Source organism: Patiria miniata, unplaced genomic scaffold, assembly GCF_015706575.1.
Source record: "Patiria miniata isolate m_02_andy unplaced genomic scaffold, ASM1570657v1 HiC_scaffold_6, whole genome shotgun sequence".
In the NCBI taxonomy this organism is placed as follows: Eukaryota; Metazoa; Echinodermata; class Asteroidea; order Valvatida; family Asterinidae; genus Patiria; species Patiria miniata.
In genome coordinates, this window is record NW_024037073.1 from 19,760,445 (window position 1) to 19,777,713 (window position 17,269).

Here is a 17,269-nt window from a genome sequence, read left to right on the forward strand (position 1 = left end):
TTTTACCGGAAACTTCATCTGCCTTAAACGTGTGCTTATAAGCGGCATGTTAAATCACAATGATCTTTTGCTGGGAACCAACTTGGCATTGCGTACCCACTTGAGTGGGACGTTAGCTCACTTGGAACATATATTGTTACATTAGAATTACACGCTGACGACCTTTTGCCGGGAACTAATAATGAAAAACTTCCTTACAAATTTTGTTTACAGTTAGCCTTTTGAGACAAAATGTTAATCATATGAAAGCAGTGGCGTAGCCCCCCCCCCCTACTTTTTGAAGGGTGGGGGACACAATATCAAATGTCCCCCCCCCCCAGATTTTTGAACTCGTGTCTCATTTACAGGGCCCTATTATGTACTACAATGTATCTTTTGCTTAGAAAATATTGGTTAAAGTGGTCAGAAATTGCCTCAGATAGCACCACAGAGCATTTAGAATCCAAAATTTGTCGGGGCCCTTAGGCGGGCCCCGAACCCACGCCTATAGCTCAGAATTCTGGTAGCTGATTCAATGACTCCAACCTCGAAAACAATGTTCAAAAAATTTTCTTATGCCTTTAGCTGAGAAAACCTCGAAAAATATGTTTAAATTATTATCTTTTGTGCTAAGATAATTTTTGGTTAAAGTGGTAAGAAATTGCCTCAAATCACACCACAGAGCATCGAGAATCCAATTTTTTCGGGGCCCTTAAGCGGGCCCCGAACCCCACGCCTATAGCTCAGAATACCGATGGCTGATTCAATGACTCCAACCTCAAATACGATGTTCAAATAATTATCTTTTGCTAAGAAGATATTAGTTAAAGCATGGAGGAAAGTGGTAAGAAATTGCTTCAGATCACACCAAAGAACATCTAGAATCCAATTTTTTTGGGGCCCTTAAGTGGGCCCCGACCCCCACGCCGTACGGGCTTCGCGCTTCGCGCCCGCATCAGTTCTGATCAAGGTATGGCCCCCCCCCCCACTTTTGAGAAGCGATTAACGCCCCTACATGACGCCCCCCCCCCCCAATGAAATGTTCCAGCGCCCCCCAATTGAAAATTCCTGGCTACGCCACTGTATGAAAGATATTTCCATGCTTTATCGGTTACCCGAAAAATCTAAATTTGACTTTTACAATTTTTTGTCCTACTACACAGGCCCGTCGCCAAGGGGTGGCCTAGTGGGGCTGGGCCCCCCTTGGTGAGCACTTGCCCCCCCCCCCCCCCCCCCCACGGCAAAAGTCATACATAAATGCATTTTGTATTTTTTATGGTAGTGGGCCCCCTTATTTGATACAATGGCCCCCTGAAGTTCAGGGCTGGCGACGGGCCTGCTAATACGACCTTCCACGGACCGAACAATGTGTATCAGCAGAAAAAGTTAATTGATGAAATTCCATAATTTAAACTAGAATTGTGAACAGACACATAGCTGTTTTGACAGTTGTTTTAGAGAGATAGTCATGTAGGAGTTTCATCCAATTCTGATACTGTACACATAGCTACATATGTACATGTGTATGATACCGAAGTCTGATGTACATGTACATGTCTATGTGAAGGGTTCCGAAATTAGTGGGGTGTGTAGAAGTGAATTTGGTATCAACGTCTGCCATATGGGCTGGGGAACTATCAGTAGCTAACTCGACTGGTTAACAAAGTTGCAGTGGTGGGTCATACCCTCTTGTGATATTCATGGTCGTCTTCGGTGTTTTATTTATTTTGTTTCATGCTACACAAGCATAGCAGATATGTGTGAACTTGGGAATGTCTTTGAAACTTTCATAAATTAAATGACCCCTTAAAAAAACAAAAACCAGGAAAACTATTTTATTCACTGCCTTAGAATATACATGTGCTGCCTATAAACTGAACGGTTGTAGCAATACATTTTTCTCCAATACAACAACCCCATGAACAAGTTGTATTAAATTTCCTCCCTGAAAATAGAAGGGTCTGATGTTCGCAAAAATATACTGTATACAATCAGCTACATATGGTTTAGGTGGTTGGGGGATGGAGTGACTGACATTCAATCCCGTTGACAGTTGTAAAAATGCTCCAGTGTATGGTTTGATGACTCCATAACATCTGCCAGTAGTATTAAGTGCCAAAGTGTATGGTTTGAAGAAAACGTGTACAAAACCTATGGAGAAACAAATGCATCTTTAATGTGGTGTAACTTGACACCTGATTACATCATCGCGATGAAAATCTTCAGCATACATCTTCAGGTGGTGGCCTAACTGTGTGCCAAGTCTGAAGTCGATCGGATTTCTGAAAGTGCCAAAGTGTATGGGTGGAAAGAGAAGAGTCTGAAAAAGAAGTCCGGCGGGGCAAGTGGTAAGACATCTGCACTAGAAAGCAGGAGGTCGTGGATTCGAGTCCCACCCGAGTGATTTTTTCCAACTTTCACTCGGGAGGTAACACACTGAGTATACAGTGTTTAAATGTCGGTGAAGGGCAAAACCTAATTTGATTTATATCACCCCGCCGCAAATAATTCCATCTTATAATAAAAACTTGAATTCAATTTACATGTTAAAGCAGTTTGTTCTTATTGATAAACTGAAAATTTCAACTTGAAACAAAACATTAGAAAGCAAAGCTTCCTTGCTACAGTTTAGAAACTAAGTCCATAGAATTCCTTTTCAAACATAAAATGCACGAAAATAATTATGCAGACGAAAATACATGGTTATCAAAAAGCTTGTAAATCAAGAGTATTTTTAACCAATAAAAAAAATCTTCAAATTTTTTTTGCTCAAATAGCTCAGGGAAAGAGGGGCCAGGAATCGTTTCGGATTTCACCACAGAGCATCTAGAATCCAAAGTTTCCTGGGGCCCTTAAGCAGGCAACACAACGTATGACATTTGCCCTCCGCTTTAAACCTCGAGGCAGATGTCCCTTCGCATAGTTACAACAGTTGACAAACTAACTCTATATAATTCATTTTCAAAAATAAAATGCAAGACCATAATTATGCAGACGAAAATACATGGTTATCAAGTGAAGAACCGAAGAAATTTAAAAGACATACAAAAGCAAGAGTATATTTTAAACCAATGAGAAAACCCTTATAATCTTACAAATTTTGCTCAAATAACTCAGGGCTAGGGGAAAAGGGGCCAGGAATCGCCTGAGATTGCACCACAGAGCATCTAGAATCCAAAATTTCTCGGGGCTCTTCAGCGGGCCCGGACCCCATGCCGTAAGACATTTGTGATCTGCGCTCACATATAGTCCTCGGAGCAAATGCCCCAACGCATCGCTGCAACAGTTTACAAACTAAGTCAATACAATTCCAATATCAAGACGAAAATACATGGTTTTCAACTTTGAACTACACCAGTAACTTACAATTTGTAAAAGCAAGAGTATATTTAAAACAATCCTTATGATCTAATAAAATTTTGCTTAAATAATTCAGGGGAAAGGGGCCAGGAAACGCCTCAGATTGCAGCACAGAGCATCTAGAATCCAAAGTTTTTCGGGGTTCTTAAGCGGGCCCAAGACCCAGCACCATAAGGGCTTCGCGCCTTGCGCTCACATTAGTTGCTCCAAAGGTGTGCCCCCCGTCTAAAGAAATCCTGGATCCGCGCCTGTATTCAGACATCCACAGGTTGCTTGGGAGTTTGATCCATTGTGGATAGTGGCAGGTAGTCGATAGGAGCTTGAGTGGGACTCTCATTCTCTCCATCATCATTACCCTTGACGCAAAGCTGGAAGCTTCTTCCCTCTGTTTTACCAGAAAGTAAACAAGAAAGTGCTGTAGTTAAAAAATTGTAGCACATTTTGAACTGTGGCACATTTAGGGTCTTTTCAGAAAGTACATTCGATTTAAGTTGTGTTCCCTATGCTCTGCAAAAAAAAAAATCATTCTTTTTTTACGAATAATATTCAACGCGTACATTTTATTCCAACCAAAAAAAACCTCTTTTCCCCCTTTTTTTAGAAGTCTCCAAACCTCTGAAAGTGTTTCGTTTTGTTTCGGGCACAGACAGATCCACTTTGCGAGCAGACTGGCTCGCGGTCCGCACATATATTGATACTGATTGTGAGACGGGAACCAGTGATAATTCAGTAACTAATTATATTGGCTGATCTTTTGGGGGTCAATTTCTCATTCACAAAAGAATAGCTTTTGAAGTGCTAGAAACATAGCGATTTAGAAAAGGAATCTATTATTCGGGATGAAATAGCATGGGGAATGCCGCTTTCAAACCTCAGCCCAAGCAAAGGATGAGAAAAAGTGATAGGAGCTAGAGTAAATGATTGTGTGACTTACTGCCGAAGTTCTCTCCATCCTGAATGGTATCAGGTAGACTGTATCCCATGGTCTCTGGGAGCATCAGAGACAGGACTCCAGCAATGATGGCACTTCCTCCAAAGACACAGAGAGGTAGTGGTTCCCAGTACTTGCCCAGGATCAAGATGATAGGACAGAGGATGCCACTAACACGAGCCACCATGGAAGATGTACCCATGCCGACACTCCGGATGATGGTTGGATAGATTTCAAGAGAGTAGATGTAGATGTGACCGAATGCTGCAGTGATTGCAAATTTGCCCAACATGGCAACTGCAGCTCTGGCAGCTCCAAGAGGAATGAAGATTGTAATGAGGCAAAACACTCCACCAAAGATGTAGAAGGCAACTAGGGTAATGCGTCTGCCAAAACGGTTCATCACGTACCAACAGAAAAGATTACTAGGTATCTCTATGGCTCCAGAGACAAAGGCAGCAAGGTAATCATCTACCCCCAAGGCAGAGGTACTCAGAGATAGTCCATAATACACCATGTTGACAACAAACCAGTCAACCCAAAGGATGAGAGTTTTCTTGCGGAGGTTGGGAGTGCGGATCAGATCAAGTTGGGTGACGGGGATGCGAGAAGGCTGCTTCTTGTCTCCTTTGCTGTCTTCACTCAGTTTGTCCAGTAAGTCTTCTGGAGCCTCGGTACCATTCACTTTAGCCATCTTTTCAATGATTTTGGTAGCTTCTTTGTATCTGCCTTTTGTTATCAGCCAGCGAGGAGATTCAGGGAACACAATGATCACAAGAAATGTCAGGACGAAAGGGAGTGATATAGCTAACTGTAGGTGGCGCCATTCTCTCAGAAGGAATGCCAGAAGGGACAGAATCATGTAACCTACAGGAAAGGCTAGAAGTAGCACAGTTGTTGCCCCTACACGATTTTTAGGACCAACTATTTCAGAAGCTAAGACATATATCATGAGACTTCCACCATAAGCACAGGCTGCTGTAATGAAGCGCATCGCAGTGTAGGCAGTAAAGTTGGGCACAAAAGATGTAACAGTCGCTGAAATTGTGACCAGAATGACAGTTAAAATGAAGGTCTTTCTTCTACCAATCCAGTCGCCCACATAACCCCACACCAAGGAACCAACCAGCAATCCTGCAAACCAAACTGACTGGGCATAGGCAGGTAGATCCTGTCTGTCACAGACCAAGCTGAAGTCTTCATTGATGGTGGACTTGTAGCTTGAGTGATCAAATTTCCAGCCAGCATCGCAGGAGATGACGTCCATTGAATTAAAACTCATGTTTCTTCCTACGTCTTCATCATTCATGACATACCGCTCACACGAGGAGTAGACTTTGTTTCCATCATCATCAATCTCATAGGGAATACTGTAGCTCTTCTGCTCTTCCTGACACTCAGCCAGCTGGAGTTGGCTGCAGTTGATCACCTGGCTGGCTGGTACTGCACACCAGTGATCGGTGTTAGCAGCTAGGAACACCTGCCCTATGAAGTGAAAGGGAGGTGGAATAATAACCAAAAACAAGGCAAACACCAGCAGTTTCTGGTACTTGCCAAAAGGCCCGATATGATTCAAAATGTCCTCGTAATGCATGTTGAATTCTTCAGTACTTGATCAGTGTGTCAGCATGAAAAGTTTGAGCTGAGCTGATGCATGCGGAAGGGTGTGTTAATTCCCTCAGGCAAAACGAACTACTGCCCTTTTAACCCATGAATCCAATCTGTGAATAGGACCTGTGCATTGCTCAAGCAGAGTATGTGTATTGTTGTCTGGGTATTTCACCCCATCAAGCATAACAGGCTGTGCTTTATGTACAGTAGTCTATGAAAGCATTGAAAGCACAAAGAATAATTATATAAATACACATATTTAACAACTTTTGTGACCTCTTACAGAACTGGGTTTTTTGTGTCACTCAATTCTGTATAGGACTGTATGCGCGTATGCCCGTGTTCAGGTTTTTCAAATTACTCTCATTTTCCAAGTACCCGACTGAATTCCATAAAACTTGGATGCAAGGACCACTGAGGGTCGAAGATAATGTGGAGTATTTTTCAGGTGAAAGGTCGTGTGTCAAAGGTCAGCTGAGGTCAATAATTGATTAATTCATAAAAGTTTAGGTTGAGTTTTTGAAGAACGTTTGTAACATTGTACATGCTCTGATGGATTCTGATGAAACTTTGAAGCAGTGAGCCTTGGGTGGCAAGAGACAATTCTTCTCTGGGAGGTTGAGGTCAAAGGTCATGTAGGGGACATTAGAGATCATTGTCATTTTCTTGCATCCTCGCTATGATTGTTAAATTAATTTAATTTTTTGGTTGCCGTAAAGTCTCCTATGGGAGTGCATATAATATGACAGGCCCTTTTGTTCTTAGGACAAAAACAGTCAGCAGGTTTCGCCAAAAGGCAAGATTTAGCACTTGAGACGTGCTCTGGCAAGCTAGACGGAACGCGGTGTGTTGCTTTCTGAAGTTCAAGGGAGGAAAATTTGATCGTACAGTCGTTTTCCCATTCCGGATAGCAAACATCATTCAGGCTGTTTTCGGCTCAACTGATCCACGAATTCAAGTGACATTGATTAAAAAGTTTACCTTGAGTGATGGAAATACTAAAAAATAATTTTCCAAATTTAAAGGGAATATACAACATTTGCAAACATCGAAAAATAAAACTACCAAGTTTTTACGAAATACCGCACTAGGATGTTGGTAAATGACAGTCTAAAGCAACCTGTAAAATTATGGCACCTGGTGTGAAGTCATTTTCAAGAAAATTGTATATTTGTATACATTTCCAACGCTGGTCGGCCAACCATCGTTGGAAAAACCTAACTTTTGTTCGACTTCTGCTCCAAATTTACCCTTTTTTTAGTCCAAATTTTGTTTGCTATTGGTTACATGTTCATGAACAGGTGCAGGCCAGCTAGACTGGATCCCCTTACCTTACAATTTTCTGGCATCTATAAATTGATCCATTTTATCTTTAGTTGAGTCCAGGAACCAGACTACTTGAACATTTTTGTTTTTCTTGGTTTTTCCAGCATTTTCGAACACAAAATTTCAAACATGTCAGTTTAACAATATTTGATCTATTATACTAACCCCTCAAATAGTTCATTTCTGAAAATAACAGCGACAGCCAATGATGTACATTCCCTTTAAGCTCTTTTAATTTTGATTTTGCGATGTCAAAAGTACCGATGCCACTTTTCCTAGTTCCCGATCAGTTTAATCAGTTCTGATTCGATCAAAAACTGCTTTGCTGGAAAAACAAAATCACGCAAGAAAATCAATTTTTTGGTCAAGTATTATTTAATTTTTTGAAAAACAGTTCATTCAGGAGAATTCGAGCAAATATTGAAAAGAGAATTAACGTCAATGATTTTTAAACTTTTGTCTGCGGCGGGACAGCACGGACACGCACAGACCTTTGATCTATCACAGAATACGTCACATAAAAGCATGCGTGTGTAGTTCCTACTTGCACGTGCGATCCGGAACTAGGCAAAAACATACCGTCGTTCGTTGGCAAATTTTCAAATATTAGAGACTCTACAACTTATTTGATTCAACAAACATTCGATGCAAGAGTTTATACGACTATAGAGTACGAACAAAATATTCGAAATCACACGGTCCGAGTGTTGTACCGAGGAGAATTTTTTGTGTGGCTTTTCTGCAACTTTGCAGAAAAGCCTGTATTTTTTTACATAGCCAAATGACGAATCCACCTTCAAAATGTGTCGTACCATGTGGGAATTGCAATCATGGGGCCAAAAGGCAAGATGACCATTTTTTGTAAGAGACCAGTTGCATGTATAGGAACTGTGATGATTGTGTTATACAATTTGTCTTGCTGCGCCGATGGTTTATTTACAAATACATGTACATGTATAGGCCCTAATCATTGAAATTGAAACTGGACTGAATTAAAACCAAGGACATTTCTGTAAAATGTCTGGGCAATTACATTATACATGCATGAGATTAGTCATGAGATAAATCTGAGCTGTGAATTTACAATGTGCATGGAGGCCTAATTGCTCCTCTGTTTTAATTTGATTAAATTACACTAATTTGAAACTGGAATTCAATTTACATGTTCAAGCAGTTTGTTCTTATTGATAAACTGAAAATTTCAACTTGAAACAAAACATTAGAAAGCAAAGCATCCTTTCAACAGTTTACAAAGTCTATAGAATTCCTTTTCAAAAATAAAATGCACAAAAATAATTATGCAGACGAAAATACATGGTTATCAAGTGAGATACAGAAGAAACTTAAAAGGCTTGTATAAGCAAGAGTATTTTTAAACCAATAAAAAAAATCTTATAATCTTGAAATATTTTGCTCAAATAACTCGGGGAAAGAGGGGCCAGGAATCGCTTCGGATTTCACCACAGAGCATCTAGAATCCCAAGTTTCCTGGGGCCCTTAAGCAGGCCCCGGACCACACAACGTATGACATTGGCGCTCCGCTTTAGTCCTCGAGGCAGATGTCCCTTCCCATTGTTGCAACAGTTGACAAACTAACTCTATATAATTCACTTTCAAAAATGAAATGCAAGAACATAACTATGCAGACGAAATACATGGTTATCAAGTGAAGAACTGAAGAAACTTAAAAGACATAAAAAAGCAAGAGTATATTTTAAACCAATGAAAAATTCGTTATAATCTTAAAACTTTTGCTCAAATAACTCAGGGCTCAGGGAAAAGGGGCCAGGAATCGCCTGAGATTGCACCACAGAGCAACTAGAATCCAAATTTTCCGGGGCCCTTCAGCGGGCCTGGATTCCACACCGTAAGACATTTGTGACCTGCGCTCGCATATAGTACTCGGAGCAAATGCCCCAACGCATCGCTGCAACAGTTTACAAACTAAGTCAATACAATTCCTTTACCAAAAATAAAATGCAAGAAAATATGAAGACGAAAATACATGGTTTTCAACTTTGAAGTGCGTACACCAGTAACTTACAATTTGTAAAAGCAATCCTGATGATCTAATAAAATTTTGCTCAAATAATTCAGGGGAAAGGGGCCAGGAATCGCCTCAGATTGCAGCACAGAGCATCTAGAATTCAAAGTTTTTTCGGGGTTCTTAAGCAGGCCCCGGACCCAGCGCCGTAAGGGCTTTGCGCCCCGCACTCACATTAGTTGCTCCAAAGGTGTGCCCCCCGTCTAAAAAAATCCTGGATCCGCGCCTGTATTCAGACATCCACAGGTTGCTTGGGAGTTTGATCCATTGTGGATAGTGGCAGGTAGTCGATGGGAGCTTGAGTGGGACTTTCATTCTCTACATCATCATTGCCCTTGACGCAAAGCTGGAAGCTTCTTCCCTCTGTAATACCAGAAAGTAAACAAGAAAAACGTGCTGTAGTTGAAAAATTGTAGCACATTTAGGAACTGTGGCACATTTAGGGTCTTTTCAGAAAGTACATTCGATGAAAGTTGCGTTCCCCATACTCTGTAATAAATATATTTTTTTTTTTATAAAAAATTTTCAACTCGTTCGTTTTCTTCAAACCAAAAAACCCCTCTTTTCCCCTTTTTTAGAAGTCTCCAATTCTCTGTAAGTGTTTTGTTTTGTTTCGGGCACAGACAGATCCACTTGGAAAGCAGACTGGCTCGTGGTCCGCACATATTTTGATTTTGATTGTTGGGCGGGAACCAGTGATAATTCAGTAACTAATTATATTGGCTGATCTTTTGGGGGTCGATATCTCATGCACCAGTGAATAACTTTTGAAGTGCTCGAAAAATAGCAATTTTAGAAAAGGAATCTATTATTCGGTACGAAATAGCATGGGGAATGCCGCTTTCAAACCTCAGCCCAAGCAAAAGAGGGGAAAAAGTGATAGGAGAGTAAATGATTGTATGACTTACTGCTGAAGTTCTCTCCATCCTGAATGGTATCAGGCAGACTGTATCCCATGGTCTCTGGAAGCATCAGAGACAGGACTCCAGCGATGATGGCACTTCCTCCAAAGACACAGAGAGGTAGTGGTTCCCAGTACTTGCCCAGGATCAAGATGATAGGACAGAGGATGCCACTAACACGAGCCATCATGGAAGATGTACCCATGCCGATACTCCGGATGATGGTTGGATAGATTTCAAGAGTGTAGATGTAGATGTGACCAAACGCTGCACTGATTGCAAATCATAGCTACTGGGCACAAAAGACGTAACAGTCAATGAAATTGTGACAAGAATGACAGTTAAAATGAAGGTCTTTCTTCTACCAATCCAGTCGCCCACATAACCCCACACCAAGGAACCAACCAGCAATCCTGCAAACCAAACTGACTGGGCAAAGGCAGGTAGATCCTGTCTGTCACAGACCAAGCTGAAATCTTCATTGATGGTGGACTTGTAGCTCGAGTGATCAAATTTCCAGCCAGCATCGCAGGAGATGACGTCTGTTGAATTAAAACTTATGTTTCTACCAACGTCTTCATCATTCATGACATACCGCTCACACGAGGAGTAGACTTTGTTTCCATCATCATCAATCTCATAGGGAATACTGTAGCTCTTCTGCTCTTCCTGACACTCAGCCAGCTGGAGTTGGGCTGCAGTTGATCATGTGGCTGGCTGGTACTGCACACCAGTGATCGGTGTTAGCAGCCAGGAACACCTGCCCTATGAATGTTCAAATTCAAATGTTTCTTTATCTACATAATTTGACGATTTTGATGTTACTGGGATTATAGCGACTGCGAAAGGAAAGCGACACATACTCTGCGTATCAATTGTATGTATTTTCATCTGGAGCAAAAAAGTTTTTTTTTTATAACGACTGGAAATGTAAAGGCTTTCAATTCCCATTAAAAAAAATAAGTAATAAAATGGCAGAGTTATTTTTAAGTATTTTTTGAGTGAAAATTCCAAAACAACTTTTTTTGTCTATTAATAGTTTGCTCAGTTTATTCAATCATCTTTAAATTACCAATAACCACAACCATCAGGTTTTTATTAACTGAAAGAAGAAACTAAAAATAAACCTTTCCACAATTTTTGTTTATCCATTAATTAATCCTGTACATTATGTACTTTAAAGTTACATTACCCGCGCTAGTTTGGAATTACATCCAGAAAAATACATTTCTTTTCTAAATTGTTATTTTTCTAGCAATACAAATGTTATTCACCTTTGAATGATGCATCAACTGAAAAAAGGTGACCCATGTTTACTTATTGAATTATTACTTTACAAATTTTGAATCATTGGCTGCTAGACAATATTTTTTTTCTGGCGGGGAAGGCTGATTCCCACCCCGCAATCAGTATCAATAATGTACGGACTGGGAGCCAGTCTGCTCGCAAAGCTGTTTTGTTCTATTAAAATTTTTGTTCTATTTTTTCGAAGGCTGCAGACATCCAAAACAGAAAAAAAAATAGGTTTTTGGGGGGAGGGTGTAGAATTAAAACATACAAGTTGAAAATTACCCGTAACCTTACCGACTGCTTCAAAACCACCCCCATTTGTGAGTTTTTGGCCGATAAGCCATGTGTACCAAGTCTGTCCAAATCCACCAGCACCAGTGGTGGATTTCAATGGATTTAGTCCTGAACTATAATGTGAAGCAGAGTGAGTGATAAATTTTGATGGACATGGTCTTCTCTGTAGTAAAACTCCTTTTTTAAGTAAGCAGTTTGTGTTTGCGTTTGTTGAAGAACATGGGATATGCAGCTCTAAAAAAATGGTAACCATAAAAGTGTTTTCCCACTTTTTTATTCATTAATTTTATGTTTGGCTTTGCCCCCAAAAATTATGTACATAATGATCTCAACTAAGAAATTCAACTCAAACCTTTTTATTGTATGTATACTTTTTTACTAAAAGTTTGCAAACAACTAGACTACGATTTTAAATCAAACTCGTTGTGTTATAAAATTACCAGCAAAATACAGGTAATATATCTCCCTTAGAATTATGTTTGTTCGAAATTAGAAAAATATAAGCAAGCTACAGCAACTGAAAACTAAAACCATTTTCCATTAAATTGTTTTTTTTTAAATAGTCAACTTGAGTTTGAAGGAAGAAACACATGGTATCGCTTGTTTTCTGATATTAGATGACGTTATCGTGACGTCATTACCACAAAACTTTAGAGCTATGTTATCTGTGCTATTTGAAGCAAATTTTTGGATAATATATCTCTCGCAGTTGACTTTTCAGCAACTTCTTTTTTCAGTTTAAAGGTCTTTTCATTGTTTCTTCTGGTCTGGTGACGTCATCAAACTGTCTCCCCCTGAACTTACTTGTTCTTAGTATGAAGCTGAATATATACCGGTATGTGTCAATTATAAAGTGATTTCAGCAAATTAAGCCACATTCATCAACTGATTATTAATTTGTAACATTTTCAACCTGTAGCTAGAGGGCATTCTAACATTCTATGATGTCACTGGTAATGTTTTTGTAAAGTACAACCTGGCCAGAGACTAGCATCACTTAAAGCAAGTTCCCCTTTTTTCCACTTTCAAATATTAAGGCACTTCTGGTTTGGACCACTAAAGAAGGGTAAAAAATGTAGACCCTGGATTATTCTATAAATTCCCACAAAACGCACAATCAGATCTCTCACAGTTGATTTTGTATTGATTTGAAAGATGAAATCTAGAAATATTTGTTCCTTGTAATCTGATACTTGATGTGGTCATCTTTACGTTATTACCAGAAAGCTTGAGAGCTAATGTTAGACAAAAAAAAAATATGGTCAGTCTCTGGTCAGTGCGCGCGTCGATTTTAATCATGATCGTCAATCTTTTTTTTCCCAAAATGTTCTGCGGTAGCTCCAACAGCGCCCTCTATTGCCGCACCTCCTCAAATTTTTGTACCAAAAAGCCCCAAGGAATGGGACATTGCACCAAGGCAAATGATCAAGGGCACCAAGGCAAATTACGGAGGACAATGTCTGTACAATCCAAGATTGAAAAAAAAAAGCCACGTCGCCGCATCAATTCCAGAACTTTAGTCTGACCAGAGACCGAGTAATTTTTTTTTGGCCTTATTTAAAGCAAAAATCAGGATTATATCTCTCTTGTGGTTGATTTTCAGCAATTTTTCCACATCTTTTTTCCACTTTCAACAATAAAAATCTTTCATCAGTAAGAATAGAAAATTCTTGAAAAAGTAATAGGTGTTGGGCTCATGCCTAACACCTAAAAATATATCATTTAGAATTCCATAATTTAAATCCTTCAGACATCCACATGTTGCTTGGGAGTTTGATCCATTGTAGATAGAGGCAGGTAGTCTGTGCGAGCTTGAGTGGGACTCTCATTCTCTCCGTCATCATTGCCCTTGACGCAAAGCTGGAAGCTTCTTCCCTCTGTTATACCAGCAAGTAAACCAAAAAACGTGCTGTAGTTGGAAAAATGTAGCACATTTTGGAAGTTGTGGGTCGTTTCAGAATGTGCAGTCAACGAAAGTTGTGTTCCCCGTCTTCTTCAACAAATTATTTTGTTATTTGGTTTTTGGGGTTTTTTTGTTTGTTAAATTTTCAACTTCTACGTTGTATTCCAACCAAAATCCTCTTTTTCCCCATTTTTGGGAAGTCTGAAACTCTCTGAATTTTTTTTTTTTAAGTTTTGGGCACAAATAGATCCTCTTTGCGAGCAAACTTGCTTGCGAACCACACCTAATTGATAGTGATTGCAGGGTGGGAAACAATAGCAACAGGGAATGCAGCTTTAAGACATCTGACCACGCAAAGGATGATCAAATGTGGTATTTCAAGACAATACAATTGGTAACAAAGGTTCAACAACAAGAATTATTAAGGTACCAGTATTTCACTGAATGAATTTAAAGTTTTTCTACGAAGAGTTTTGGCAACACTGCATGAGGAAAGTCAGGCAAAACACGAATGTGCACCAAATTAGGGAACACCTCTATATATTGGCTGATTTCTTGGGGGGGGGGGGGGGGTTCGATGTTTCATTCACAAGTGAATACATTTTGAAGTGCTAAAAAAAATAGCAATTTAGAAATGATCAAATTTTTTGGGACAGGGAATGCCACTTTCATACCTCAGACCAAGCAAAGGATGAGCAAAAGTGATAGGAGAGTAAATGATTGTATGACTTACTGCCGAAGTTCTCTCCGTCCTGGATGGTATCAGGCAGACTGCAGCCCACGGTCTCTGGGAGCATCAGAGACAGGACTCCAGCAATGATGGCGCTTCCTCCAAAAACACAGAGAGGTAGTGGTTTCCAGTACTTGCCCAGGATCAAGATGATAGGACAGAGGATGCCACTAACACGAGCCACCATGGAAGAGGTACCCATGCCGATACTCCGAATGATGGTTGGATAGATTTCAAGAGAGTAGATGTAGATGTGACCGAACGCTGCACTGATTGCAAATTTGCCGAACATGGCTACTGCAGCTCTGCCAGCTCCAAGAGGAATGAAGATTGTAATGAGGCAAAACACTCCACCAAAAATGTAGAAGGCAACTAGGGTAATGCGTCTGCCAAAACGGTTCATCACGTACCAACAGAAAAGATTACTAGGTATCTCTATGGCTCCAGAGACAAAGGCAGCAAGGTAATCATCTACCCCCAAGGCAGAGGTACTCAAAGATATTCCGTAAAATACCATGTTGACAACAAACCAGTCAACCCAAAGGATGAGTGTTTTCTTGCGTAGGTTGGGAGTGCGGATCAGATCAAGTTGGGTGACAGGGATGCGAGAAGGCTGCTTCTTGTCTTCTTTGCTTTCTTCACTCAGTTTGTCCAGTAAGTCTTCTGGAGCCTTGGTACCATTCACTTGAGCTATCTTTTCAATGATTTTGGCAGCTTCTTTGTATCTGCCTTTTGTTATAAGCCAGCGAGGAGATTCAGGGAACACAATGATCCCAAGTAAAGTCAGGACGAAGGGGAGTGATATAGCTAACTGTAGGTGGCGCCATTCTCTCAGAAGAAATGCCAATAGGGACAGAAGCATGTAACTCGAAGAAAAGGCAACAAAAATCCCATTTGTTGCAGCTACACGATTTTTAGGATCAACTATTTCAGAAGCTAAGACATATATCATGAGATGTACACCATAACCACAGGCTGCTGTAAAGAAGCGCATGACAGCATAGGCAGTAAAGTTGGGCACAAAAGATGTAACAGTCGATGATATTGTGACAAGAATGGCAGTCAAGATGAAAGTCTTTCTCCTACCAATCCAGTCGCCCACAGAACCCCACACCAAGGAACCCACTAGTAATCCCGCAAACCAAACTGACTGGGCATAGGCAGGTTGATCCTGTCTGTCACAGACCAAGCTGAAATCTTCATTGATGGTGGACTTGTAGCGTGAGTGATCAAATTCCCAGCCAGCATCGCAGGAGATGACGTCCGTTGAATTCAAACTCTCGTTTCTACCAACGTCTTCATCATTCATGACATACCGCTCACACGAGGAGTAGACTTTGTTTCCATCATCATCAATCTCATAGGGAATACTGTAGCTCTTCTGCTCTTCTTGACACTCAGCCAGCTGGAGTTGGCTGCAGTTGATCATCTGGCTGGCTGGTACTGCACACCAGTGATCGGTGTTAGCAGCCAGGAACACCTGCGCTATGAAGTGAAATGGAGATGGAATAATAACCAAAAACAAGGCAAACACCAGCAGTTTCTGGTACTTGCCAAAAGGCCCGATATGATTCAAAATGTCCTCGTACTGCATGTTGAATTGTTCAGTACTTGATCAGTGTGTCTGCATAAAAAGTATGAGCTGAGCTGTTCCACATGGAAGGGTGTGTTCCCTTTACCAACCACCGTCCTTTTAACCTAGATATGAATCCATCAGTGTTACTCAAGCATAAAGTAGTCAAGCACTGTAGTCTGCATTAGCATTGGAAGTACAAAGACAATTGTCAAACCAATAGTGTTACATTGTTGTCGGTGTATATAATCCCGCAATCACAAAGTAGTCTAGCACTGCATTAGCATTGGAAGTACAAAGATAGAGAAATACACATATATTATGACAGCTGGGGTTTTTGTGTCACTCACATCTGTAGGACTGCATAACAGTATGCCCGTACATTGTACATGTTCAGGTTTTTCAAATTGCTATCATTTCCCAAGTACCCAACTGAATTCCATAAAACTTGGACACAAGGGTCACTGAGTGTCGTAGATAATGTGGGATATATTTTAGGTGAAAGGTCGAATATCAACGGTCAGCTGATAGGTCAATAATTGATTAAGGGGGTATTCTCTAGGCACCCTGCCAAATGCAACAGAATGCAGACATGGAATGCATCAGATCAGGAGACTGCTAAATGCAACAACTTGCAACAATGTTTTTACTACTGGTGCATTCTGTGGTATTTAGCAGGGTTAGGGTGAATTCATAGAAGTTTAGGTAACATTTTTGGAGATAGTTTTAACATTGTACATGCTGTGATGGATTTTGATGAAACTTTGAAGCAGTGATGCTTTGAAGCAGTGAGCCTTGGGTGGCAAGAGACAATTCTCCTTCGGGATGTTAAGGTCAAAGGTCATGTAGGGAACATTAGAGATCATCGTTCAAATTTAAATGTTTCTTTGTCTACCTCATTTATTTTGATGTAACTTTGATTAGGGACTGCAGACAAAGGCGATATCACTTGTAGTTTGTGCATTCATTTGGTGAAAAACCTTTTATTGGCAGAAAAATGGTATTTTTAATATGAATTGAAAATGTAACGACCTTCAACTCCCATAAAAAAACACTAAAATTCTTTGTTTTTCCCCAGTATTTTTAGTAGAATTTTTCAGCAGAGACATATGAGTAATCTGTAAAAATACATAAAAATATTAATAAGTGAAAATTCTAATATAACTTTTGTTGTCTGAGAACGTTTTGATCAGCTCATATCATCCAAGCATTTATTCAATCATTTTGAAATTACCCATAACCACAGCCATTATTTTTTTCATTAACTAAAACTAAAGAACAGAAAAATGAACCTTTCCACAAATGTTTGTTTGTCCCTTAAACTCT

At 40.1% G+C, this 17,269-nt stretch overlaps 2 protein-coding genes across 2 annotated transcripts; both read right to left on the reverse strand.

The window, feature by feature from the left end:
* Positions 1 to 3,593: 3,593 nt before the first annotated feature.
* On the reverse strand, positions 3,594 to 6,002 carry LOC119743315 (organic cation transporter protein-like). The gene is made up of 2 exons (XM_038219719.1): positions 4,274 to 6,002; positions 3,594 to 3,724 (listed from the first exon to the last, which is right to left on the reverse strand). The coding sequence occupies exons 1-2, from the start codon at positions 5,862 to 5,864 to the stop codon at positions 3,594 to 3,596; spliced, it is 1,722 nt and encodes a 573-aa protein (XP_038075647.1). The 5' UTR covers positions 5,865 to 6,002.
* A 3,481-nt stretch (positions 6,003 to 9,483) lies between these two features.
* LOC119743316 (organic cation transporter protein-like) lies at positions 9,484 to 16,047 on the reverse strand. Its single transcript, XM_038219721.1, has 4 exons — positions 14,315 to 16,047; positions 10,584 to 10,837; positions 10,160 to 10,425; positions 9,484 to 9,614 (listed from the first exon to the last, which is right to left on the reverse strand). Exons 1-4 carry the CDS (start codon positions 15,962 to 15,964, stop codon positions 9,484 to 9,486), a joined length of 2,301 nt encoding a protein of 766 aa, XP_038075649.1. The 5' UTR covers positions 15,965 to 16,047.
* Positions 16,048 to 17,269: the final 1,222 nt, after the last annotated feature.

Bases quoted from the DNA above. Each gene is read 5' to 3' on its own strand.
- LOC119743315 (XM_038219719.1), bottom strand. From the start codon at position 5,864: ATGCATTACGAGGACATTTTGAATCATATCGGGCCTTTTGGCAAGTAC. The intron at 3,725-4,273 runs GTAAGTCACACA...CTGGTAAAACAG, and splicing joins GGATGGAGAGAACTTCGGCA to AGGGAAGAAGCTTCCAGCTT.
- LOC119743316 (XM_038219721.1), bottom strand. From the start codon at position 15,964: ATGCAGTACGAGGACATTTTGAATCATATCGGGCCTTTTGGCAAGTAC. The intron at 10,426-10,583 runs GTCAGTTTGGTT...ATTTGCAATCAG, and splicing joins GATCTACCTGCCTTTGCCCA to TGCAGCGTTTGGTCACATCT. The intron at 9,615-10,159 runs GTAAGTCATACA...CTGGTATTACAG, and splicing joins GGATGGAGAGAACTTCAGCA to AGGGAAGAAGCTTCCAGCTT.